Here is a 26,324-nt window from a genome sequence, read left to right as displayed (position 1 = left end):
TTTTTTTGATAAATTACATTGTTTTGGGCTAATATTTCTTTATTTTTTATAATAATGATTTATAATTATGTATTATTTTATAATTTATGATTCTAATATAATAAATAAATATAATTATTATACCCGGGAGTTAATCCTAAGAATTACAGGCCCACAAAATAAACAAAAATTTCTACGCAAAAAAATAGGATCACTTTTTGCATAAAAAAACTGACAGACCCCCCGGTATATTTTGAATCTATTGTTATGCCTGGGGATGGTTTAGGATGCTCCAAATAAACTCGACAGGTGTAGATTAGGCCGCTATGCACAATTATATAAAACTATAGTTGAAGCTTGTTAAAATATGTAAATACGCCAATGTCCATCACATGGCCGCACATTTATACTTATTAGTTGCCTGGCCATTTACTTTTTTTTCTCTTGTCAAAGACTCACATTTCCACCGCATATTCCGCCCCTGCTATTACCAAATCAAGTCATATTTGTTGCAATTTACCCAATATCTGGAGTTTCTGTTATTCAATTGGAAACCTGGTATCATCATTTAAATTACAGCCAATGTTACATTTGAAATTTAAAGTGGCAATCATTGCTTATTTTTAATCCATTATTGATTTCTGTGGAGGCTTACTGTGTTTTATCAGTCTCTGTTATTTATTTGCATACATTGACATTCCCTTCCTGCATTTGGCACCACTAATTATTACACCCAAATAATAATTGTAATTGCATGTGAGTTTAACACACAATTATGGTTAACAGTATGTAAAAATGACCAGAAACAACAGCAAAACGAGGTTATAGAAGTTACAAAATATAAAGCAATCACACTGAAAAAGTCATGTCTTTCTTATTTTTATTAGGAAGCATTAGATAATAATGTAACCTTTCATTAAAGCTTACAGAAGTGTCCAATTGCATAAATATTTATGCAGATATAAAAAAAATTCTAAAGTCTCTGCAACTTTCTTAGCACTAAATATGACTATATAGTTGGTCTGAAGTATACAGTCTCATACCATTAATAATATGAATTGAAAAGCAGCACTTTCATCCTTAAATAACATTAGGTACAAATATTGTTCTAATGGGTATGAAAAAAATGTGTAAACAGTGTAACTTCAACATTAAACATGAAAATAACATTTATTTTAAATAAAAAAATGTCCTGCACCCTGTTGCTTCAGTTAGCGGCTATAGAATATTGATTGCCTTACGTAATGCCTAGGAAGGTCATCTGCACCCACAATTTAGGGTCAGTATTCTACACTACCCTCATTGCGTGTCATGACATAGCTGCAGTAACACAAATATAGGGAATTTCTGCACCATTCTTTGCGGATATGATTAGCTTTTCTATATTTGTTTAAAGGTTGTTTTTATTCTGTTTCTGTACCTGTACCTAAACTCTGAATTTTTACTTTACCTAAAAGGGTAGACAACCCCAATTATTGAAGGAGCCCATTAATAGGGGAAAATATGCAGATCTCATGCATGTGCAGTGAGATAGGCAAGTTTTTTCCAAATCTACAATCAGGTGATGTAGGAAGAACGCAGGAGAAGATAGCGGCGGCTGGCGCTCCTCTCTGCATCGGGCCCAAGACTAGGACGACACAGGACCTGATGGAAGAAACCTCACAATGGATAGACTGATCTGCGGGATTGAAGGTGAATGTGATTTTTTTGTTTTGGGTCTACTTCCTCTTTAAGTCTGCTTTGTCTTAGGCTGTGTACAACAGGACATATTTATATGTATACAGGAGAAGGCATTCACAGAAGGGTCGTTTTCCTGCAATATGGAAAAAAAGTGCCAATGCACTGGGAGATCAGCACTCTTCCAATCCCACGCCTGCGTAGTGTGAGATCGGGTAAAGTAGCCAGAAGAAAGAAGGTTGCGGCATCCAGACGAAGGAGGATTCCAGGAAGGCGTTGGAGGAATCAGGGACTCTGTGGAAGGCAAGTGTGATTTTTGTTTATTTTAATTATAGTTCCTCTTTAATCAGTTGCTTGTAATTGGTCACCAGCTAATTTTCCTTTGGACTGAATTACATTATTGGACCCTCAATACTAGCTTCAAAAATCAACTATAAGCTTGGTAAACATATACTGTGTCTGATCTTGTTCAGATTAATATTAAAACCAGACTACATTTTACATGTGTGTATGAAACATTACACAAGTATCATACAAGGCATAAGGCATTCAGCTGTACAAGCCAATATACATACAATTACAAGAAAAATTGAAGATAATTATCAAAAGTGGTAGTTGGATTAAATTCCAAAAAAAAAAAGTTCCTAAACAATTTGGCCTGTGTCACAACTCAGATAAGGCTTAAGGACCCATCAGAAAGGCTAAACCCAACACATAAAGGCTTGATAAATACCTCATCACATTTACAGATAATTAGAGGTGTTTCTGTTTCATGGCCTGCATTATAGAAGCCCAGCACATTGGTAGCAAAATCCAGCTGCATTTTCAGTCTGTAGATCTTAGAAAACCCAAGTGAAAGGCTGGAGCGCGAGTCATATGAAAGACATTTTCCATTCCATTGTAGATATCTTTTATCTGCTCTGTTATTGATCACACCCACACACCAGTTATTGGACCTACTGACATCGACCAGGCAATAGACCGAGCTGGAATTTGAGCCGTCAGCAATGCATTTTAGGATGACCTCAGGAAATTTACAATTACAAGGTGGGCTGGGGAAAACAGGATACTGCTTGATATGCTGGATTTGTCCTTGCTTTTTTAAATCAAATGCAGAAAACCGATTACATGCAGAAATGTTTTTGGCTGTTAATGTTTTGCCCATATCTGAAACAATAATTGTATATGAGCAGTGGGAATAACTGAAGCCCTCAAAATTAAGGTTCATTTTCTCCAATTTTTTCCCTGTGATTTGAGGAACTTTCTTTGGGTTTTGCACTCTTTTCCGTTGCTTCCCTGACCACACAAGTTGTTCAGTTTGCTGCGAGAGAACATCATAAATGGTTTTTAAATGTTGGTCAATGCAGACTATGTAGTCAGTGGTTTCCTTGTTAACATCTTCAATCATTTTTTTATCAGCTTCCACACCAACAACCTGCATTGTGTCAATCTGAGGCCTTGGCTGTCCGATCAGCGCTTGCGACCTGTTAAAATTGTTTATGAACAGCAGGTCGTCCGGCTGTTCGCTCATTATATTTAATTCTTTCAGTGTCTGTTCAGTGGTTGCCTTGGCATCCTCCATCTGTTTTATTATGGCAGTAATTTTGGATTTGGTCTGGGCTTCATTGGCATGAATCGCTTGCATGATATTTTGAAACTGTTCTTGAATTAATACTATTATTGTGTCACAGAGAATTTCGAGGGGCTTAGAAATCTGATATGTATTCTCAGTTATTTTTATCAAGCCGGCACGGAGATCTTCTATGTCCTTGCACAATGCAGACACGCTGTCTGCCATGGCAGAAGTGGTCTCTGATAATGTGGCCAGCTGCTTTTCATGAGCTTGCTTCAATGTCATAATGTTGTGGCCCTTGTGGGAGCCAGCAATGTAACAGGTGACACAGATACAGCTGTTGTCCTGCTCGCAGTAATACTCCAGGAGCTTGTCATGCTCACAGCACTTCCTTTCTTGTACAGAAGCAGTGGGCTCCAGCAGGAGGTGGTTCTTGGTGATGTGTCTCTCCACATGCTTCTGGCAAAGGGACACCTCACAGCTGACACAAGTCTTTACTGCAATGCTGGGGAGATCCAGGCAGTCATTGCAGGGAATGTCCTCAGTCTTCTTCTGCATGGCCAGGTAGTTTTCTAAGATGCTGGACAGCTGCAGGTTCTTCATAAGGACTGGGAAGTCCTGGTATTGCTGCTGGCACATGGGACACGTGAATGTGCGGCCTTCATCCCTCTGGTGATACAGAGACTGGCTGATACAATGCCTGCAGAAACAATGGCCGCAGCGTAGTGACACCGGCTCCTCGTACGTGCTCAGACACACGGGGCACGACAACTCCGACTCCAACATGCTCTCCGCATCGCCAGCTCCTGCCATAATGGCAGCAGTGAGGCAAGTACGGAGCATGTGATCGTACTTCCGTTATTTCCGGTCTATAGGGTTCTGATCTCCTTAGTAATGGGCGCCTTATAAAAGGGGGCGTGGCTGTACAAAGGCGATCACATGACTCGTCTCTCTGATACCGTGACGGAAGATTGGCGAGGCTTGTGGGTGGTAAGTGAGGGACATCTTGTGTAACTGATATGGAATTCACCAGGTCCATGGCTGCTAGCGACGTGTGCAGCTACTAGAATGGGACGTGCCGCTAGCTTGTGACAGATTCACCATACGTATCAGTTATGTTGCGTACAGGGCGGGACTACAAGAGAGGACACGCCCAGTGGGAGGGATATGATGTCCAGTGTACTAGGAGTCACGTGGATGACCAAGAGGAGGGACAGCTGTGCGGTGAGTTCATGCTGCACATAGACATATGGACTTTGTATTATTATTAATATTATTAGTAGTAGTAGTATTAATAATAAACAGGATTTATATTGCAAGGGACAGATACAGACAGTGTCACAAGAGGAGGGGACCTTGACCCGAAGAGCTTACAATCTAGTAGTTACTGCTGCTCTGCAGAGGACACTGCAGGGAAAATACCAGGTGTGATATTGGGGAAGATACAGCAGCAGATTTCTGTATTTTCTTATGGACAGGAAAAATCATTTACTATCTCCAAATATGTAATATTTGGTCTGTCTGTAGTGGTTTGCGTTCTTTATAATTGTGGGCTGTTTATGGATATTGGTCAATGTTTAGGACCCATTTAGATCTTAGCATCATAGTAACACACAAAACATACATTGCTGGGTCATTCATTTTAAGAGGTAATATACCCGTGCTATAGTATGGTGCAGTGCATAGCAGTGCCATGTTTTAATGCATTGGAAGAGAGCTGAGCCTGGAATTATTTACCATGGGCACAATTTAGAAATCACTGCCACATTCTATGTACTGTAGTCCTAAATAAGTCCTAGGGCATTTTCAGACTAGTGGTGTTTAGTGTTTGTCAGTAGGTGTCCATGGCAGTAAATGTTATTCTGATCATGCCCTTAAAGCAGTGTTTCTCCACTTTTTTAACATGAGGGAACCCCTTGCAATAACGCATTTTGCCGATAGGCTTCCTCAGGGAAATACTAAGAGCGTTACATCATTTTTGGTTGAAAATGGTTTCCAAATTTTCTCCAAGAAATGTTAAGATCTGATGTTCACAAAACCTTCCAGACTCCAAAGTGTTTTTTTCAGGCAGCAGTGTAGGTGAACTAATTTGAAAATGCTGTGCATGGAAGTGGCAGTGTCAGGATTGAGACATTTTTCTTCATGGAAATAATCTAGTTGTCTATGTATAGACAACAGACACCATCCCCATGATAATTCAAATGGGAATGGGCTACCCTTTGTTGAATGTAATGTGCTATTTTTGATTTCTGTCTTTATATCCTCCTGATATATTGGTGGATTATACTTGAATGATCGTATGGTTACAGCATGTACAGAATTGTGCACTATATGATCGTTTAAAATACTTGTGAATAATCGTTGATATGTCGTTAGTCATTCGTTTTATAACAACAATTTTTGTACGTGTGTACTTAGCCTAAGGTTAATTTTTTTTCGAGGGGAAAGCCAAGTGCCCTGACTGCATGTTTATGGAGTGTGGGAGAATACACAGATAGTATCCTGACCGAGATTTGAACCTGGGACCTAGTGCCGTAAAGGCCAAAGTGCTAACCGTAGACTTCACAAGGCCTCTGTAGGTATTCTGTGATACGTGGCACTAGGATGTTGGTAGCAGATTCTTTAGGTACCTCTGCCTCCTCGGGCCTGCCTTATTCTGATATTTTATCCAGCTGTCATGTCTTCCCCAGGTATATAAAGATTAGGTACCATTCATCCCAAAGATCTACAAGAGAGAAAACCCGATTCATGGGTCCAGGCCATCTTCTTCAATTGCTCCATAGCTCATGTACCCATTGTAGGCACTTTCAAAGTCAGTCAATGATCAGCATGAGCTATACAGAAAGCTGGGATGCATTGTGTGTTACAACGCCTCGCTTGTGGCCAGCATTACATGTGTGCTACAGTAATAGTACAGTTAATGTGGATGTGATTTAAGAACAAGGATTTGTGTAGCCACTTTGTCTTGCCAAAACCCATATCTCAATAAATTCCTCCTACCACTATATAAAATACATTATAATAGTGGAGCGGCAGATTTTGTATTTGGGCCATTTGTTAGCCAATATAACAACAAAGGCATTGGAATACAGTCTATATTTTAGGTAGTCCTGAAGGATTTTGCTATGCTTCAAATATTTATATATGTTTTACCTTACACTAGAAGTTGGTAGTAAGCAAGCAGAATTAGCACCAACACTTTGCAGAAAAGGACTGGCATTACACAGTTATTGTGATACTTTAAAAGTGCTTGTTGATGTGTGTAGGAAACGCTGAATGATACTAAACCAACTATGTATAGCCTAAAGCAGTGGTCCCAACCTTTCTTAAGTCGCGGCACATATTTTACCACGGAACATCACCAAACAAAAATGTCACAGACAGGTTAATTAGCTACTTGCTGCCATCTAGTGGTAGAGTATTTCTTTGTTCTGCCTTTCACTATCGCTGGTATAGACAAATGGAGACACATTATTTGCAGTAAATAAATAATCATTTTCGGACCAGTTAACTGAAATTGGATAATTTCCCACGGTACACCTGAAGATCTCTCACGGCACACTAGTTGAAAATCACTAGCCTAAAGTAAGGGCATGGCCATACAGATAGAGGCATTGTACATCCAACATAAGCCCATGACCTTACAGGTAAGGGCATGGTACATGCTGATGTAAGCCCATGGCCATACAGACTGAGGCATGGGCTTACATATCTTCTATTTATAATATACAACAACTTGTTTGGTCTCAAAGGTTGAAGCAGAATTGCAGAGGCTGGAGCTCCTTAATTCTCTGGTAATGATTGAACTTTTCTTGTCAAAGATCATATTTAAGTATCTGTTATCATGAATCTGCAAAGTTTTCTTTCAGGGCACAAGTTCAACACAGGGATACAGTGTTTGCTTTAGTTATACCTTGACAAGTTTCTCTCTTGAAAAAATTCAAACAAAAATCTGTGTAAAATTTAAAGGAAAATTTGCAAGCAGGCAGCTGTTTATTGTGGAAATGGATAGGCAATGTTCCTTTCTGCAATAAAACAAACGTAACCACATGATTAGCAGCTCATATATAATTCTGGGATAATCCAGGTGTCTCGGCATCCCCTGGGCTGCCGGGACTGAATGAACCCCATGTGCATGTGTGGGAGTTATGTCTCCTCGGCCAATCAAGATGAGAGGTGTTTTTTTTTTAAGAAATTTGCTTTCAGACAGGTTTGTTTATCTTATTGTAGAAGGAACATTTCCTGTCCCTTCTCCATTAAAGGGCCTTCCTGGTCGCAATTTTTTTAAGTTTTAGCAAATAGTTTCCCTTTAATAATGCATGCTGATATGACTGCAATAATTCACATACATTTATATCAATGCAGCTTAATCAAATCTCCGATAACGTTACATTTCCGTTTTCTTCTTTTATTTTCATCAGCTAATCCTTCTAGTAACACCTCTCCTCTTCTAGCGTGATCATCCCCCCTCCCTACACAGTACATTGAGTGAGCATTATCACCCTAGGAGAGGAAAGAAATTTAGGCTGCTTTACTGTTTTGGGCTAGAAACACCACATTCTTACTTTCTAACATGGATGATCTGGCAGGAGTAACGGGTATTTTATCTGTACTTGCAGAAAACAATCTAAGGACTAGTAAGATGCAATTATTGGCTTTGAGTATCATTAGTTTGTTTGTGTATACTGTTCTGCTCCTTTTACTAGCTACATTATACATCATCTTTACCGGGGATACATTTCATATATTGCTGCGGTTAATGGCACAGAAATACCATACATTCACATGCACATTACAAACGATCAAAGAAATGCAGAAGACCTCACAAGCTGAAAACACAATTAGTTTGTCCCAGTCTGTTGTTGGGACCTTTTTGTTAATGGATAAAAGTTTAGACACATAGCTAATTAAACCATGCCTTACTAGAATAGCTACACAGATGCACATCCATTTAGTACATAAACAGTTTTATGTAATGTATACATTTGATAAATCACAGCTTGTAATAAGCCAATACAAGTATTGTGGAAAGACTTTGTATGTTACTGCACACAGGATACAGTTTCTCTTTTTAAATTGCAAAACATAAAGGTCTATTTATACAGCAGCAAATTTGATAATCTGACAACATTTTTTTTGAAGAATCAATCACTGGGCCAAACACATAGACCTGAAAGATTCTTTATCTTCACATCTCTCAGCCCTTATTCTTACTTTTTTTGTACAGCGCTTTGTGTGAAGTACAGATTTCTCTCAGTTAATGTTTATCTCAACTGTAGTGTATGCACTAAGAAACATGTTTTTATATTTTATGTCTACAGTAAAAATGAAGCCTGTTATTGTTGTTCATGGTGGTGCTGGTGCAATTTTGCAAAAATATGCAGAAGGGTACCGTTCTGGTGTAAAGAGAGCGGCTCTCCGAGGGTACGATATTCTGAGACAGGGTGGGGATGCAATAACAGCAGTGGAAGAGGCTGTGGTTGTGCTGGAAGATGATCCACATTTTAATGCAGGTAAATAATACAACTTTATTATACTTTATTATAATAGTTTTAGGCACATTACTGTCACATCAATATGTTATTGGCCATCTTTGTTGGCCAAAAATTGTTATGGTAAATAAAAACCAGAGAAAGTTGTTGAATGTCAAATCCACTGCTTTATAAATACACCCCAATTATACCAAAATATCCTTTATTCTATAGATTTACCACTTTCCACCAACTCCACTTTTCCATTATGCTGTTTCCTTGTCCTCTGCAGAGAAGCAGGACAGGTAAACCGAAGCATCTTAGGCTCTCCAAAAACAGGTGAGATAGACTATCATGGGAGAAACTGGGTTATCAAGCAAACATGGAATGGATTTGGTGCAGGCCTAAAACATTTGCTAACTAATAGCAAATGGTTTTAAAGAAACCCATTCTAGGTTTGCTGGCTCACCCAGTTTTACCCATGATAGTGTATCTTCACCTGTCTTGGAGAGCTTTAATAAATCAGGCTCATCATATGAATATACCCTGAGTAGGGGTGGAGATCTCAAGAGATCCAGATCATAATGTGGGGAAACTTAAGCTTCAAGTAATAACTTGGGTAAGTAAGCAAATTACCAGCACATTCTTCTGCTTCCTCTCTCATCAAGCCAGGACCCCCAAGACACCCCAGTCAACATTTCCTCCTCAGGCAGCTCTGCCAGCACTTTGGATTACCCCATTAGGCATAACAGACGACCTCCGCTTGTACAGCCTCTAAAGGATCCCCAGATGTGCAGCTCCCAGAGCTTTGCAACAATTGGATGTGGTAGTTGGGGCATTGGGGTTCATGTACTTGACTTCTTTTTTTGGGCATTAGAAGATGTACCTGTAAGTCTGTGAGTTCAATAAATATGTAGGCAGTTCTTTCTACTAAATAGTATTGTCTATGGACTGTTCATTTGTTTCAGTCCAAATGGATCAGTTGAAAACTTTGCATTCTCCTAAAGGCCACATTAACAACTAAAACAGAGTTTTTGTTGTAATCTGTGGGAATCCTTGAAAAAGCTCCCAGGGACAAAACAGGTGGCTTGTTTATAATTCCTTTATAGCTTGTAAACAATATGCAGATAGTTTAATATCTAAAGTCTTTGTACATCTGTTTGCCTGATGCGCACACGTTCTAAACTTGACCCAATTGTTAGAAATGAACCCTAGAAGTCTGAGACTGAACACAATATTTTAGAGGGATCAAGAGTTTTCAGGCAGTGAGTATTTTGTAGTAGCATTCCCAGGAAAAGGTACCACAAGGGTATGGTAAGATATACAAATTATACTGCCTGCCACTGACCTCTAGAATTGTTTATCCTTCAAAGAAGACTTGTAGAAAACAGCAAAGAAAAAAACAGGAAAAAAAAAATTAAAACTGATGTGTTTAACTTCAATGAGGTAAGGTTATGTGGATAACCTACCTATGGATTGATATTACTAAAGCATCCACTGTTTCTATTTTAAGATAAGTGACAAGGAAAGCAAAGCATAATCCAGAAGTCAGTCTTTTGTATAATAACCTTTGTATTTTTTTTCCTTAGGGCATGGATCTGTTCTGAATGAAGAGGGAGAAGTTGAGATGGATGCTATTATCATGGATGGCAAGGATTTATCCTCGGGAGCTGTCTCTGCAGTCAGATGTATTGCTAACCCAATAAAACTTGCCCGTCTTGTAATGGAAAAGGTATTTAAAAAAAAAAAAATACAAATAATCTATAGGGTCTATAGTGTGTTTTGCTACAATGTCTGCTTTTTATTCCAAGATATAGATAGGACTAAAAAAGTAGAAGCAAATTATAAGGCAGTGATTTGATTTATACACATTGTTTGGGGGGTTTTACTTTTATGGTGGTTAGCTTTTATTCCCAAATGGCAATCGGTACAGCACATAAGAGGGCAAACAAGAAACATATCAGTGCTAAACCTTGTAAGTAGGATTATCTCCAGACCCTATCAGTTATTACACAACTTGAAACTAGAAACATGAATAAAAATTGGAAAGGAGAGAAGAGAGTAGGGTTTTGTGGCACTAAACAATTCTGTATTTCAATAAAGTTTACAAATAGTGTACAATACAGCAGACATGCAGCTAATTTCAGTGGACTTTAACCCTCATTATTGTATGGGGTTCAAAGGTCTTAGTACTAAAAACAGGTCTCATAGTGCTAAAATATCATACAACAAAAAAAAAATTATATAGAACAGTGGTCGCCAACCTTTTTCGGGCCGACAGACCACTAAATTTACTGGCTCTGGACTGTGCATGCGCGGGGAGCCGGGTGTCACTTAAAGGGGAAGAAACTTCCCCTTTAGTGACGTCCTGATGCAAGAGCCCACCCACTCTCCCATCGCAGGTCTGAGCCTGTGACGGGGGAGTGGACAAGTTGTGTCCAGGGACACAACCCGCCCACTTCCCGAAGCCTACAGACAGAGCCACAGACCACAGGTTGGCAACCACTGATATAGAACATATGCTAATAGACCTTAACCCTCATTTCTGCATGGGGTCCTAGGGTCTTAGTACTAAATAAAGGTCTTCCTAACAGTGAAAAACACAAAAATGGATGACTAAAAGATATGGTTTGTATAATGGTCCCTTATTTGTGGTATTAATGCAGACACTTTTTGCTTTTTGGGCTTCCGCAGGGGTTTTTTAAAAGAACCTTCTGTGATATATATATATATATATATATATATATATATATATATATATATATATATATATATATATATATATATATATATAGGATCGGAGTGAACTTCCAAGGTAATAAATAAACTTATTTATCACATAGGTACTGGTAAACCAGCATAATAAATATAGAACCAGGGTGAACTTCCAATGTATTAGATAAGCTTGTCACATAGGTACTATCAAGCCAGCATGTTGATAGTTAGGGGTTTCAACGGAGAGCTTCTTTGTAGGTAAATGATATTTCCTATTATGAAGGTTACATTAAAGTCATGAATTGAGAGGTCCACAGTCAGTCAGTCACAGATGGCAAAAAAGCAAAAACCTTTTTCAGCTGTATGTGATGGACTAAATTCATTGAAACCCCTGACTATCAACATGTGACAGCACACTAGCATAGTCCTGTTTAAAAAGAAAAAAAATGTTTTCAATAAGACAACATTCATGTACATCTATTCACTATCTGCTTGAGTGCAGATTGCTGGAGACACAAGTTCTTAGACATCATTTCTTTCTTAAGAGCTTTAGCCATTCTTCTAAAAACAAATATTTGCTAGCACAATGACTTACTTCCAGTTCATGGAAGATTTCCAATTGTCAAGGTGTAACTTTTTTGGCCTTTGCCAACTACAAGCCTACCCATCTTTAAAAATTCAGGTAAACTACCAATATCTAATCCACATAGAGGAATTAAAATTTATTTAATGCCAGAGATTCTTGAAAGTGACATTATTGCAAGGGAGTTTATATAAGAATTCTTACTCTAACTCTATGTAAAAAAATTGTGACATCTAGTGGTCAGTTTGCAAAGTGTCATCTACGTTCTCCAAAGGTGCATTTTTATACACCATTTAATTTCCACATTTGGTAGGATCAGAAGGATGAAATGCAGCATTTGTTCCTTCTATATTTGTTCCTCTGGGAGGGTGCATAAGCCATATAGAAGTATATGTGACTCTACTTTGTGGGCTTGCAGGTATAAAGACTTGTGCTGGGGGAATGTGAATAAATGTGGGATCTTGTCCCTTCAGACTTCTATAGGTAGGCAACCATGGAGGTAGAGGGTGGGATATAAAATCAATATAGGGTGGAGGCACATTTTTGAAGTGCATGTTGTATTAAAGTACACATATTCATTAATATTCTGGTAATAAGGCACCTGTATTTGGCACTAAAGCCTGTATCTTCAAATACCATGTGATTGCAGAATTTTTTTATTTAAATGTACTGTGATATGTATTTGAAGGAAAGTACAAATAAACGTTGGGGTAAAGGCCTGTGATGTGTGGTATCCAATAGCGAATCAGACAAGTGTTAGAAAATTTGAAAGCTGTTTCTCTTTATCTGTATAATTCCTTCTCGATTTCTCTTTTCATAGACTGATCACATGCTTTTAACCGGTAATGGAGCAGCGTTATTTGCAAAGTCACAAGGTATCCCAGAAATTCCAGGTGAAAAACTCATCTCTGAACGTTCAAGAGAAAGATGGAAGAAAAATCTATTATCCAGTTCAACTCAAAAGTCAGTTGTGAATCCAGTTTAATATATTTTAGTATGTAATTAAATTATTCTTGTACAAATAAAATGTTGCAAATAGAGACAATTTGGACTGCAACTGTCATCTTGACAATGTATCCATTATTTTTACCCTACATTATGCACCTATATGCCAGAACATAAAAACCACTGAAATGTGTCAAGTCAATAACATTGTTTGTCTTGTTACTATGTCACCGGCAAGGGCTGGGATATGTTAGTAATTAAGTGAATAGTCAGTTCTTCAAGTTAATATAAAAAATGGGCAAATGTAAGGATCCAAGAAGCTTTGGTATGATCCAAATTGTGATGGCTAGATGACTGTATTGGAGCATTCCTTGTATGCAGTAGTTAGGAGTAGAGACTGTGAGCCAAAAACAGGATCATTATCAAAACTAACTGATATAGAACAACTGCTTGGAATATTCCCACATAAATACCCTGCAGCGTGCTCATTAAAAACAGTTCTGGCATATAATACCCATGCAGCCCAATCCACATCCTATTAGAAACACAAGAATCCCAGGGTTGAAACGTTACTTTTATTAAGACTGTTATACCCTGCATTGTTTGTTTGTACTCAGATAGGTGATAAAGTGGTGAGAACAGTAGTGACTTGAATAGATTAGCTAACCTGCACAAATGCTGTGTATTAGTGGAATTTGTTTGGATAGTGTAATTCTTGCATCAGTTTGATTTTTTTCCAAAATTGTGTCCTGGTAGTCCTGCACCCCTTCTGTTCAAGGATGACAGCACTACATCTGCAAAGGAACAGGCTAGGCTGCTCACCTGAATTTCGGCTACAAAAATACCCCCTCTTTTATCTTCATTTCAATTTAGTACATATGATGTGATAATGACACTTAAAAAGTGATGGTGCCTCCACATCTAAAGGTTGGTAATATGTAATACATTACATTTTTATTCTTGGTGATGTGATAAGAGCTGAAAACTACCACCTCTTTTTTATACAAACATTATAAGTACCTGTACAGCAGAGTTTAGGGACCGAGAAACAAGACAGAAAAAACACCATAAGAAACCAGTCAGGTGTTGGCTGCAGTGCAAGGATCATACATGAATAGGGAACAGTGGCAGAAGGCTGAGGTCATCAGTTTGCTGGTTTTCCTTTCGCTGTCTAATCACAAGGTGGGAGTGGAGCAGGGACCTGTAAGTGAAACTGCAGCAAGGAAGGATCAGGCCTTCTCTGGTAGATTGGTAGATGAGGCTGTGCTGTGAGCAACAGAGCTGTGTACATCTTAAGCTACGTACACCACGTGCAGTGTAAATTGGAAATACAATTTAAAATACAGTGAAATTGGGCTCAGGGCTGATATCGGACGGGAATTGTGCCTGTGTACAGTGCTTATCGTCTGAACAACCGTCCTGGCGGATCCACGGACAATGGAGGACGAATGAGCGTAATGCAAATGTAGGGTAGAGAGCGCAGTGGGGTGCCGCTCGGTCGTTCTCTACCTCCCTTCTTCATAGAGCAGAACGGTGCTGTATGTACAGCACTGGTTCATGCATCGTGCAGTCGTTTGTACATGTGTACTTAGCCTTAGAATAGCTGGACAAAATAATAAATTTATTGGCTGACAAAACAGTTCCCTGTATACGTATTCATCGCTTGTTGAAATGTTTCAGCTTTAACACACATTATTCAGTTGTATTTACATTGAAAGGGATAAGGTACTGCAGAATTGTGGGAGATGCCTTTGCTTGCTTGTTTTTAGAGATTGTTTGCTCAGGACAAGCTATTCTAATCATTCCTCAGCTCTGTAATGAGTTCATTGACCTGGAAAAAATTTAAACTTAAAAGCAGTAAAGCAAGGATAAGGATGACAGCCCACAGTGCTTGTTGCTCCAAAATCAACTTGGCAGTGGATGCTGTAGATTTCCTGCTATATATCGAATATCAGACCAATACCCTGCCAGACTCATTTTCACCTTATTACGCGTGATGTATGAAAATAGTTTAAAAACAATAAAGATCCATTAAAATACAAAAAGAATTGTACCCAGAATTGCAGAGTAAAGACATTTTTTCTGTTGTCTGCACATAAGCATAATTAGTTAAGTAATCCTGCTGAATAAATTGCCAAGACAACTATTATACATCTAAAAGCTCTTCCCCTGTGCCTAACAATATTGGATTTTTTCAGTGACAGAAAGTTGAATATATAGCCATAAATTCAACCTCTTATTTAATTTGTTCACACATTGAGACCCCAAATTATTAGTACTTTTGAACTACCATACAAAGTTTGTAGAAATGTAAATTGCACAGACAGCTGTCCTCCATTAAGGATTCAGATGTTGATACACAGGAGTGTTAAGAAAGCCTAAGAGATGGTGACAGAAGCAGGAAAGTTAGGTAATTTAGTTAAGATATTTTTTGCTGTACACAATTATACTTGTAATAAACCTGACTCCCAATGTTTTCATACTTCACACCAAGTCAATGATGCATGAACATTTTTCAGCACGAAAAACTTTACTGAGATTGTTTCTTTGTTTTGTAGAGGTTTCGGAACTGTTGGAGCTGTGGCTGTTGACAGTCAAGGAAACGTGGCTTCTGCAACCTCTACTGGTGGAATCACTAATAAAATGGTTGGGCGTGTTGGAGATACAGCATGTATAGGTGAGATAAAACCTCATGGCTTATACCTAAGTGTTCCACAGTCAACACAAAGTAATGGAAATAACGCTAAAGAGGCCCTGACTTTAAAGTTGTATGACGTTTCATAATCTGTATGGTGTTATCATTGTTGTTTGTTCCCTACTTTAAGGTGTTTACATTTTTAGTTTTGCTTAGAGTGCTCAAAAAGGGTATGCCCATTCCCTATTTTATAGTTGCCAGTGTCCCAGTGGGGAAGTATCTGTGGTACTGGTAAGTTTGGATTGTCCCTAGAAACTTAGATGAGAGAAGATTTTCTATTGGGGAAGTAGAGAGGAATTGTCCTCAAAATCCCCAAACAAAAAATAACTTAGAAGGGCTTTTAACCTTTCTGTATTCTGTTATAAAAATGTTTGGGCTATACATACAGTGTATGTAAAATAGCCCACTATTTCCTTGTCGCTCCATTTTCTTTTGTGAGTTGAAATTTGTAATGACTGTTTTTTTTTAATAAGCTATTTTATGTAAAGAAAAAAAGGTTAAGAAGGTGACATAGTAAAGAAAAATCTAGGTGTTGATCAGCAATTATATTCATACATATGACAATTATGTGATCAGGTTGGGTACACACTCATAGGCAGTGCACAAGTAACCCTATCATACCGAAACTGAATTTTCCCTATGGGGTATGGGGCAGTGCTATCTTAAGGACCACCTAAGTCCACTTGGAGAATACATTGTAGACTAGAGTGCAGGTTATGCATATTGGCACATATTGCATATTAATTACAAAACAATGCTTTCATGATGAATTACATTTTATATAAACATTTAATGTTTTGATTGTATTTCAAGGACCCCAACACATTTTTGGCCCATAGTAAAAAGGGTTAATAATGTTAATAAAATAATGTTGGGTGTAATTTCTTTTACTCCCTTTCTTGATGACTGGGACAGCAATTAAAGAAAATAATTTTCTCAAGAGAAACAATAGACCAAAATGAAAACTAAGAGTATATTTGATGTGTATATTAGGTGATGGTAGCAACCACCAAACATTCTTTTAAGAATAATCTTTCTGGTGAATTTGCTTTAATTTAATTCTTTGCAGCAAATGTGTGATTGCCACATTCACTGCCTTATAACATACCCCTCGGCATAGGTTTTGCCTTACCCCATTATATTAATAACAAGAAAGATGTGAAATTCTACAAAATAAATGCTATTGCACAGAATGTAAATGATTGTTTTCAAAATGGTCACTAGATGTCAGTAAATACACTACCCCTTTGACGTGCTGGTGAAGAGAGGTAAAGAGCAGGAGTATACCTGCTCTAATGAATATTACATATAAAATGTAATATGAATATATGTATTATTATCATATGCAATTAGCTGAATCAGTTTAGAGCCTCCCTATACATTTGGATATTCTATGGTTATAGCATATTGTATTGAGATTTGTTTTCATTCACACAGTGTTTTATTATGAACGGTAGCTTTATTAAAGGATTAAATGGTAGCTGCATTGCCGATATGAACTGAAACAAGCTTAAGCCAATAAACACCTGCAACACATATTAAGAACGAACGGAAAGTTTGATTAAAGTCTCCACCCAGCCTATTTTTGATATTGTTGTCCAGGCTGGAGAGGATACACTTTTCATCAGTGAAGCTGGGTGATCCAAGAAACCTGGAATGGATCTGGTCCAGTATTGAAAACATTTGCTAACAAATCAGGGCACTGATGAATCTGTACCCTCTCCAGCCTTGGAGAGCTTTATTAAATCTTGGCCATGGTTTCTAATTCCTTAAGCAGTACGGTGCTGTCATTGGGACCTACTAAAATCCTAGCTATCAGAAGATAGGAATCCAAGTTCTATGGTTACCTTGTTGTTCCTTGAATTGTTGTTTTACCTCCTATATGTTTGTTGCAGGTAGCGGGGGCTATGCTGATAACAACTCAGGTGCAGTCTCCACTACAGGACATGGGGAAAGCATTATGAAAGTAACATTGGCCAGACTTATCCTACATTATATGGAACAAGGTAAATCATCTATAAACTTAGTTTTATGGCTTGTAATCGTAGTGATGCTTAAAAAGGGAAGTTGTTGTAATATACTTACTTTATTGGAGTAATAATTAATCTGTTCTAGTGCATGGGTGTACCAAATTGCTGATATGTTGCTGTTTGCAATAACCTACAACAATGAATCAGAAATGCTACTTTTAATCTTCCACACACTCACCTTTTGTTTTTGTTTTTGGAGGTTCAAAACAAGAAGAGCGCAGACCAGTAACCAGACATTCTAGAATAAACATAGTTCAACACCTCTTAGGTTACAGAGTCCAAGTACAGCAGGCAATAAAGTAGTTTTCCAATATTAATAATAAAAATATAATACAAATAAGTACAATAGTACAAAAATAGCGTTATTCACAGACTTGAAACTTCTGAGGTAAACAGGCATATCAAGTTTAGAGTGAGTTCATAAAGGTTGGTGGGTAGAGGTACCTTTTAATCATTCACACCCTTTGTAAACATTTAAAGTTTTAATTGAAGAAAAAATTAGGAGGAAAATAGGGGGGTGGGATAAAGCGTTAAGGGTTACACAAGGGGGGGGGGGGGAGTTCCCTGCTTGAATTATACATGATTATAAATAATCTAACCATGGGTCCTATGTGTTGTAGAACTTGTTAAGGTTGTTTTTAGGAGTACAGGTCAATTTGTCATTGACCATTATCCAGTTAAGTTTGTTTTTGGTGAACTCAATAGAAATAATAGAAGCTTTTTAGTAACAAGCAATGGTAATCCAAGCAGCTAACAAGGTATATTTAGTCTAGGTAACTGTTGCGGGGCTATATCCTCTAATTTGGAAAAAAGATAACTCTCTATTTTTCCCCAAAATGTTTACCTGGTTGACAGAGCGTATTAGGTTAAAAATATGAATCCAGTATATCCAAACCCTAGGACATCTCCAGCATGGAGTATAGTGCCAGTCTGACCACATACTCGAAAACAAAGAGGAGAGGCAGAGGGATTGGCTTTATGGATCCTAACTGTGACCAGGTGCCATCTCATTAAAACCTTATAATTGGCCTCTATTACGAAGTGTTTACAGATATTTTGGAAATAGACACTGATAGATCCTGCCATTCTTGGGCACTCTGCTCCACCTCCAAATCTGACTCCCATTGTTTCATATATTAATGTTTCTTATCTTGTGAGAAGGGAGTGTTATACATTATCGAGATCCTCCCATTGGATTCAGTTATAAAACTGCAGGTTTTTTCAAATCCTGTACTCTGATGGACTCAATCGTTTTTAAGTTTATTTTGAATAAAGGACCTGATTTGTTGATAACAGAAAATTTCTGTATATGGAAGGGAGAGGCTCTCCTGTAAATGGAAGAGGATCGAAGAGCCTCGTTATCAAGAAAATTTCTGATTCTGAAAAATCCTTTGTTGCGCCACCAAGAGAATTGAGGCAGTTCACAACCTGGAAGAAAATTCAGGACTATGCCATAGGGGAGTAAGTGGAACATGGGGGAAGTGCAGGCTAAAATTAGTTTTTTGTCTATTCCATACTGAGAGAGCATATGAAAGTGAAGGACAGAGAATCGCAGGTATCTTAGAGAAGGGGATCCACATAAGGACCTCGATCGGTATTGAGGGGCAAGCCAGGGCCTCTAGGTCAGTCCATCTTGGTCTTGGACACGGAAAAGTAGTTTGGCCTAACGCTGCGATTTGGGCTGCTCTGTGGTATAACATTATGTTAGGTACTCCCAACCCTTTTTTTAGAAGTAATCAAAGTAGTTGTGTTGATGCGGTTATTACGCGTGATACGATTGTCTCCCCAAACAAATTTATGAGTTTGTTTTGGATATTCTTTAAGACTAGCCTGGGTATAGCAACAGGGAGGGTGCAGAAAAGATAAAGCAATCTGGGTAAAGTGTTCATTTTGATTGCAGCTATTCTCTGGAACCAGGAGGGGGACTAGAATGCCATCTATTCAGATTGCTATCTATTGCATGAAACAGGGGTGGGTAATTAGCTGAATACAGATCTTGGTGAGAAGAGGTAATCTAAATACGTAAATAGGTGATTGCTTTGGTTTTCCACGTGAAGTCAAAATTATCTTTGAGTTGGGTGACTATGTTTGGGGGGAATTATATATTTAGGGCCTCCAATTTGGCTCTATTGAGTTTCAAGCATGACACCCCTAAAAAGGAGCTCAACTCCTTAAATAAGTTGGGCAAGGAAATGACAGGAGGAGATATATACATTAAGGCATCATCAGCAAAAGCTTCACATTTACAGTATGTTTCATAGGACCACATCGGATGCTCTTGATGTCAGGATTAAGCCTTACAGCTATTGCTAGGGGTTTAATTGCTAAACCAAATAGTAAAGGGGAGAGAGGGCAGCCTTGTCTGGTGCCTCTACGGATATTAATTAAGGGCGAGTAGTGTCCTTAATTGCAATTTTGGCGGAGGGGGAGGACTGCCATATCCACATTCAATAGACCAAAATCAAAACCCTACTGCAATGTGTATTCAAATATATGCTAGTATATTCCATATTGAAACTGTATATCCACTATATTGCAGGAGGCTTAGACCTCTTAGATGTATTTCACATACTTAGATCTGCTTCCTCTGGGATAAGAAAGGCCATACGTCTAAATTTAGGATATAACCTTTCCCCAAAAGATGTATGAACTTTTTAAGCTCCCTTCTACAAACAAATGTTTTGGGTGTGCTAGAGCAGGGGAGTATTATTATTATTACACAGTATTTATATAGCGCCATCATATTATGCAGCGCTGTCCATAGCCGTGACACTAACTTTCCCTCAAAGGGGCTAACAAACATAGTCTAAGGTCAATTTTTGGGGAGGAAACCGGAGTACCCAGAGGAAACCCACACACACGAGGAGAACCTGCAAACTCCATGCAGATAGTGCCCTGGCTGGGATTCTAACCTGGGATCTAGCTCTGCAAAGGCAAGTGCTGCCCATAAGTATGACCTCCCTTCCTCACACAACCAATAACTATACATTTATTACTAGCAGAATCTAAACCCATCCTCATTAAGGTAAACATACCTAACATTCTCGGAAGTGCCAGTTATTTAGTGGCCTATTTGGAATATAGAGCAGAAAAAAGCAAAGGAAAGGTAGGTAGTTGAAGATGGCTGAATAGCAGGTAAACGCTAAATGTAGGCATACCAAAAAAAATTAGTGTGCTGTTCCTTGTAGATGTCTTCATTTACAGTGCAGGGCCAGTGGGCACATTTGGCCCTACACTTTTTGGTGTAGTGTTGTGGGCATGCTTGTCCACATTCTGGCACTGAAGAGCAGAGAAACAGATTTCTGGCTCCTCTGGAATATTATAAGTTTCCCTGTAAGTATGCAAAATATCAAAAACATCTGAAATTATTTTAAATCATCTTTTCTTACAGGCATGTCTGTGGAAGAGGCTGCAGATGCAGGTCTAAACTACATGAAAACCCGCGTTGATGACTCTGGTGGAGTTATAGTTGTTAACAGTGCTGGTGAATGGACTGCAAAATTCTCTACTAACCAAATGTCATGGGCTGCCATTAAAGATGATAATCTAAATTGTGGCATTTATCTTGGGGAAAATGAGATTATCCCTATTTCTGAAAATCTTTGAAAAAGCATTGATGATAATCTAATTGCACAATGTGACAAACATAATTTGCAATGGTAAACATAGTTTTGTATTTGGTAATAAGAATAGAAAACATTTCCATTTTTAATGAATGAACACAAATTATAATATTCTGGCATATTGCAATATTAATAAATCAGCATTGTTTTATTTGTCTACTGGTCAGATTTAAGCTTTTGTTTTCATGTGACAGGTAAGAAATTTAAAACAAGCTGCTTCTAGATTTCATTCCGTCCAACATGTATTAGCCTGTGATTTGAAGCACTCCCATAAACTGCACTAGATAATAAAGTGGCAATACCTGTAGTCTTGGACAAAATAAATTACAATTTTACCACTACCTCTCTGCAGCTGAATGGTCACAAATTTTTAAAGTTTCATTTACTACTTTTCCTTTCCAATTTACCAAAAACTTTAACAAAATTTTACCATAAAGATAATCTCTGAAAGCATCATGCCTCATGCAAACTTGCTGTAGAGTGCGGACCTGAGACTAACCACAATTAAACAGTTCATAGTCAGGGAAAGGAAGGCCAAGTCACTAAGATACTGGATATTTCTCTTTGCTGTTTTCAGACAATGGCAGAGGTAAAAAGGAAGATGAATGTTCAGCTGAGGTCAGCAGGAGATAAGTGAACCCTTCATAGGGAAAGCACAAGGTTTAGGTTAAATTGACATACAATAAAATACATACCTAGCAGTAAGATGTAAATTCTAATAAATATTGTGTACATTTTTGGATATAATATATATTTTATGTAATATATATTTCTTCCAAAGTTAGTGTTTATTAATAGCTGCTCTAGTAGGAACCGATTTCATTCCGTGGGGGATGCTGTATAATTAAACCACCTGACAATGTATCTTGGAGACTGTATTGGCAAGATATCCGTGCTTAGGTTCCCGAGTCTGCATACCTGCTGTGGCCTTTATGACAGTCCGCCATCTCTTTTGCATTATCACTTATTTTCCGTTAAAATTAATGCAATTGGATGTGATTAAACATGAAAAAGTAGGTGGGAACACCCAAAACCCAGAACTCTGACAGATCTCACCAGGGGAGCATGTGGGGAACTGCAAAGTGTGCCACTGTACAAGGGCCCAAAATCCTGTTTGTCAGGGGGGCCTAAAGTCAATTCTGCACAGGTCTTCTTCTGTTGTCTATGTCCACTGGATAGCTCCATTAGGATATCTCAAACAAATATGAAACTAGTAGTTGACTCATCAGAGCACCTGTAACTAAAATTTGAGATGGACTGACCATTTAATTGTGCTACCTACACTTCAGGTGTAAATGCTGATAATACATCAGTTGACTGGGAAAGCATTTTATACTGTGCAAATACAGTGTTTATGTTAAGTGTATGCTGATATTAATGTCTTCTTATCCTTTATATATAATTATATTAAATCTTGTTTGTTAATTAATCTCTTTGTTCTCATGTTTTAGATACATTTTGTTCCTTGTTGGTGTTATACAACCTATTAGCCTATATTCCTTTAATGCGTTTTGTAGATGTATTTATGATTTTGGTACGGTTTGTAATATTGTAGAATTTTGTCTATTTAGGAACATAGTCAGGACAGCATGGTCTAAAATGAATATTTAAAGACCAGCAAATCTCAAATGCATTCTTTATGAACCCTGAGGATAAATTATATTGTTCAGAATTATGTAACATTCTACTAAATCTCCATTACAGGGGCTGCTGCCCTTGGCACTACAAGGGAATACTTTCACTACTTAACTACCTTAGTACTTGTAATTTTTAAGCTTATCGAAAAATAATGTGGTAGTTATATACATATAAGCTAATAAAACAAATAGAACAAAAGAAGAAATTTCAAAAGGAAACAAAAAGCATAGATAAGATCAAGTAAAAGTTAAAGGATAGTTATAGTGGTAAAATGAGAATTATTTTAGGAATATCCAGCAATAACTTTCTCTTAACCTTTGTATATAGAAGCCCAGCATATGTTTGCAACTAATGACATTGCTGTCAAATATTTACCCAATCTCTAACCATTCCATGGATTAGCCATTAGGGGCTCAGTTTTCATCCTAATGTTGAGAAACACAGCATTAGGCATACAAAATTTTCATTGTACGGGATTATTTAAGGAATCACTTTTCTGTTGTATGAAGAAGTGACTCTTTTAAATACCACAAAACAACTACCCAAACTAGATAGTTTTCGAGGCTCGTGATGAAGACTAGCAGATCCTCTATTGTAGAATTGAAATCTGCCCATCTTTGGCCAGCCTTTTGTCTATTTTAAGAGCGCAGAACAGCAGACAGTCATCCAGGTCATTTCCTACTCCTTTTTCAGTTTTATGGTCAGACTTACAAAGACAAAGATGTCCCATAAAACTGATTGTACCATATTGTAGACTGTACTTTTTAAGTGTTTGCATCAGACAGATTTATTTTGCATTTACGGAAAGCTTTTATAGGCTGAAAATAGGCTATGCAGACAAAGAAAATAGAGGATGATAATGGTAAATAAATGTCCATTTTGAAGCTTTTTAATAGATTTAAAGTCAGCATAAAACATAAATTAAGTCCCTTTTTTCTTTTAGTATTCCTGCACTATCCTTCCCTTCCCTTCCCTTCCCTAGAAGCAGTGGGGGATGCAGTCAATCTCCAGCAGACCTATGTGCCCCCTTCACTGATACAATCCCAGTGTCCCAATCAAACAGTGAGCATGTGACACCATGTAGGGGTAGACTGATACTTCCATACAGAAAGCATCAGTTCTGATCCAGCATTTAGGAGTTTAGGCCTAGTGCATATGGGCCAATTTTGACTTGCATGTCAAATCTAAAATGAAAACAGCAGCCTAATGATTTTTGAGTTTGTGATCCAATGTGGTTAGAGCACTGTTTCTCTGCCTTTTATACTACTGGAAGGTGAGAAGAATGTCACCCTTACTGATAGGTACAAATTTCATTGGTGTCACCTAAACTGACCTGAGAGGTACAAACTGTTCATTGCTCCAGGAACCTCTGGAGGAACCCTGGTTGTGACACACTGGGTTAGAACATCAATAAAAAAAAAACATAAATAAATAAAACACTAATTATGTTGTGTGTACAATCATTCAACCAGCTCATAATTATGGGAAGAATGATCACAAGGAAAAGGTATACACATGCATACAGTGTTTAGAACTTCTGACTGATCCTTTAACAATGAATATTTTTTAAGATTTGGTCAGTCAGTTGAGCACAGAAATGGCAAATGATCAACATCTACCAGGTCTTAACATTTTCCTGCAGCCTAACTTTTTACAACAATTTAAAAAAATATATATAGGTTGATAAAATATACCTTCCCTATAATTGTTTATTTAGTCTGCATATTGGACCCCTTCAGTTATTTTAAATGAATGTGTATTTTTAGCGAAATTTAGGAGATAAATTATCATAGACCCAAGTCCTTTACAAGTGCAGGCAATACAGTATGAATTGGTGTTGAAATGGTTAATTCCTGTAAAGTAATAACTTTGTTGGGTAATTATATGCACTCTAATGGAAACTATTTTCAGGTTAATCTTCAACGTTGACTATTTATTCAAATCAAACCAGTGAAATGAAGACAAGGTGCTTAAACATATGTTTTTAAATATTCTACAAAAAAGTACAATGTGTGCTGAAAAAAAATTCAATGCATAGTATTGTTTGTTTTTTTTTTAGTACATCCTAATTATTATTTGTATTTTTTCAAGTGTACTGGGTAATGTCATAAAGTAACTTTATAATAAAGCACAGTGTTGACATTGAGTTGACCTTTGAAAGTTCATTCAGTTAATCACAAATCTCCAAGCACAGCAGTCATGGCTGGCTAATCTTGTGTTTTGATTTAATTAAGTATTAACTGAAGGAGTTGTTGGCTCCAACTCATGAAAGGGGTGCACTGAATAATGCAGTCAGCACTGAAAAAAAGAGGAACAAACATTGATTACACACAATGAGAACAGAAGTAGTTATGTGTTGAGCACAAAACTGTAGGTATATAGTGCTATACAAATGATTTACAATTAGTGGTAACGTACATATACAAGCAATATATGATTATGGGTGTTCTCCCTCGCTCTCTCTTTATATATATATATATATATATATACACACACACACAGTCAAAGGAACAAGGTTTTACTTTAGTAGATTTTTTTTTTTAACGAAGATTAAGCCATGTGTGAAAAACTGAGTACACCCCATGATTCACTGGCCTGTAGAAAGCACCCCTAAAACACAATTTTTTCCTTCCCTACCCTCCTCTGTCTTTTATCTTTACTAATAAGCCACCATTTTATATCCCCCCTCCTATTGTGTACTATGCTGCCTTGCCTCCTATATCAGTGATTGCCAACCTTTTGGACCCTCACGGACCATTAAATTCATAATTTCAAATCTAACGGACCATTAATATGAATTAAAAAAAAAAAAACGAATACATTTGTAAAATAATGATCTTCCTAATAGTGAAAGACAAGGACTGTGGAGGCTCTGATTCATTAATCAGCTCATGGTTAAGTGAAGTATTACTATTGTTACTATTATCATTAGTTGCATTATCTTTGGCATTACTAAAGAAATGCAAAATATTTGTTTGCTTTTTCTCACTCATTATGGGTTTATTTCATTCAAATTAAGACCAAACACGAAATGATAGTTATCAAAGTCAAAACTATTTGATGCCAATAAATAGAACAGTTAAAGAAAATACACAGTTAACCACCTGGGCGTTACACTGAGGTCTAGATTTCTGTTCCAAAAGCGTTACACTGTTTTTCATGAAATTTTGTTTTTTAAATTGTAGACCTGTAAGTTACAGAAATATGTCCGAACAGGGTTCTAGTAGATATCATTAATATAAAAAATGTTTGAAACACACAATCATGTAAAAAAAAAAAAAATACTATTTTTAATAAAACTAAATAAAATACACAAAAATCAGCTTAAACAAGAATACATAAATAAATGAAAAATACTGAAAATGCGATAATTCGGTATAATGTATAGTAATATA

General features: G+C 37.4%; 2 protein-coding genes across 6 annotated transcripts; one reads left to right on the top strand and one right to left on the bottom strand.

Moving 5' to 3' along the window:
• Positions 1 to 842: 842 nt before the first annotated feature.
• LOC140328714 (E3 ubiquitin/ISG15 ligase TRIM25-like) lies at positions 843 to 4,072 on the bottom strand. The gene is made up of 2 exons (XM_072408506.1): positions 2,390 to 4,072; positions 843 to 1,950 (listed from the first exon to the last, which is right to left on the bottom strand). The coding sequence occupies exons 1-2, from the start codon at positions 4,070 to 4,072 to the stop codon at positions 1,942 to 1,944; spliced, it is 1,692 nt and encodes a 563-aa protein (XP_072264607.1). The 3' UTR covers positions 843 to 1,941.
• Positions 4,073 to 4,159: 87 nt separating this feature from the next.
• Positions 4,160 to 25,075, top strand: ASRGL1 (asparaginase and isoaspartyl peptidase 1). 5 transcript variants are annotated; one of them, XM_072408510.1, is made up of 7 exons: positions 4,160 to 4,219; positions 8,551 to 8,742; positions 10,290 to 10,432; positions 12,819 to 12,961; positions 15,502 to 15,620; positions 17,534 to 17,644; positions 21,060 to 25,075. In XM_072408510.1, exons 2-7 carry the CDS (start codon positions 8,556 to 8,558, stop codon positions 21,272 to 21,274), a joined length of 918 nt encoding a protein of 305 aa, XP_072264611.1. In that variant the 5' UTR covers positions 4,160 to 4,219; positions 8,551 to 8,555; the 3' UTR covers positions 21,275 to 25,075. The 5 variants fall into 5 exon arrangements, with proteins under 5 accessions (XP_072264611.1, XP_072264612.1, XP_072264608.1 ...); XM_072408507.1 differs by lacking the exon at positions 4,160 to 4,219 and adding an exon at positions 4,272 to 4,453; XM_072408508.1 differs by lacking the exon at positions 4,160 to 4,219 and adding an exon at positions 4,498 to 7,023.
• Positions 25,076 to 26,324: the final 1,249 nt, after the last annotated feature.

The sequence above is a fragment of the Pyxicephalus adspersus genome, chromosome 4 (assembly GCF_032062135.1).
Source record: "Pyxicephalus adspersus chromosome 4, UCB_Pads_2.0, whole genome shotgun sequence".
NCBI lineage: Eukaryota > Metazoa > Chordata > Amphibia > Anura > Pyxicephalidae > Pyxicephalus > Pyxicephalus adspersus.
This window is presented reverse-complemented; position numbering and strand designations above follow the sequence as displayed.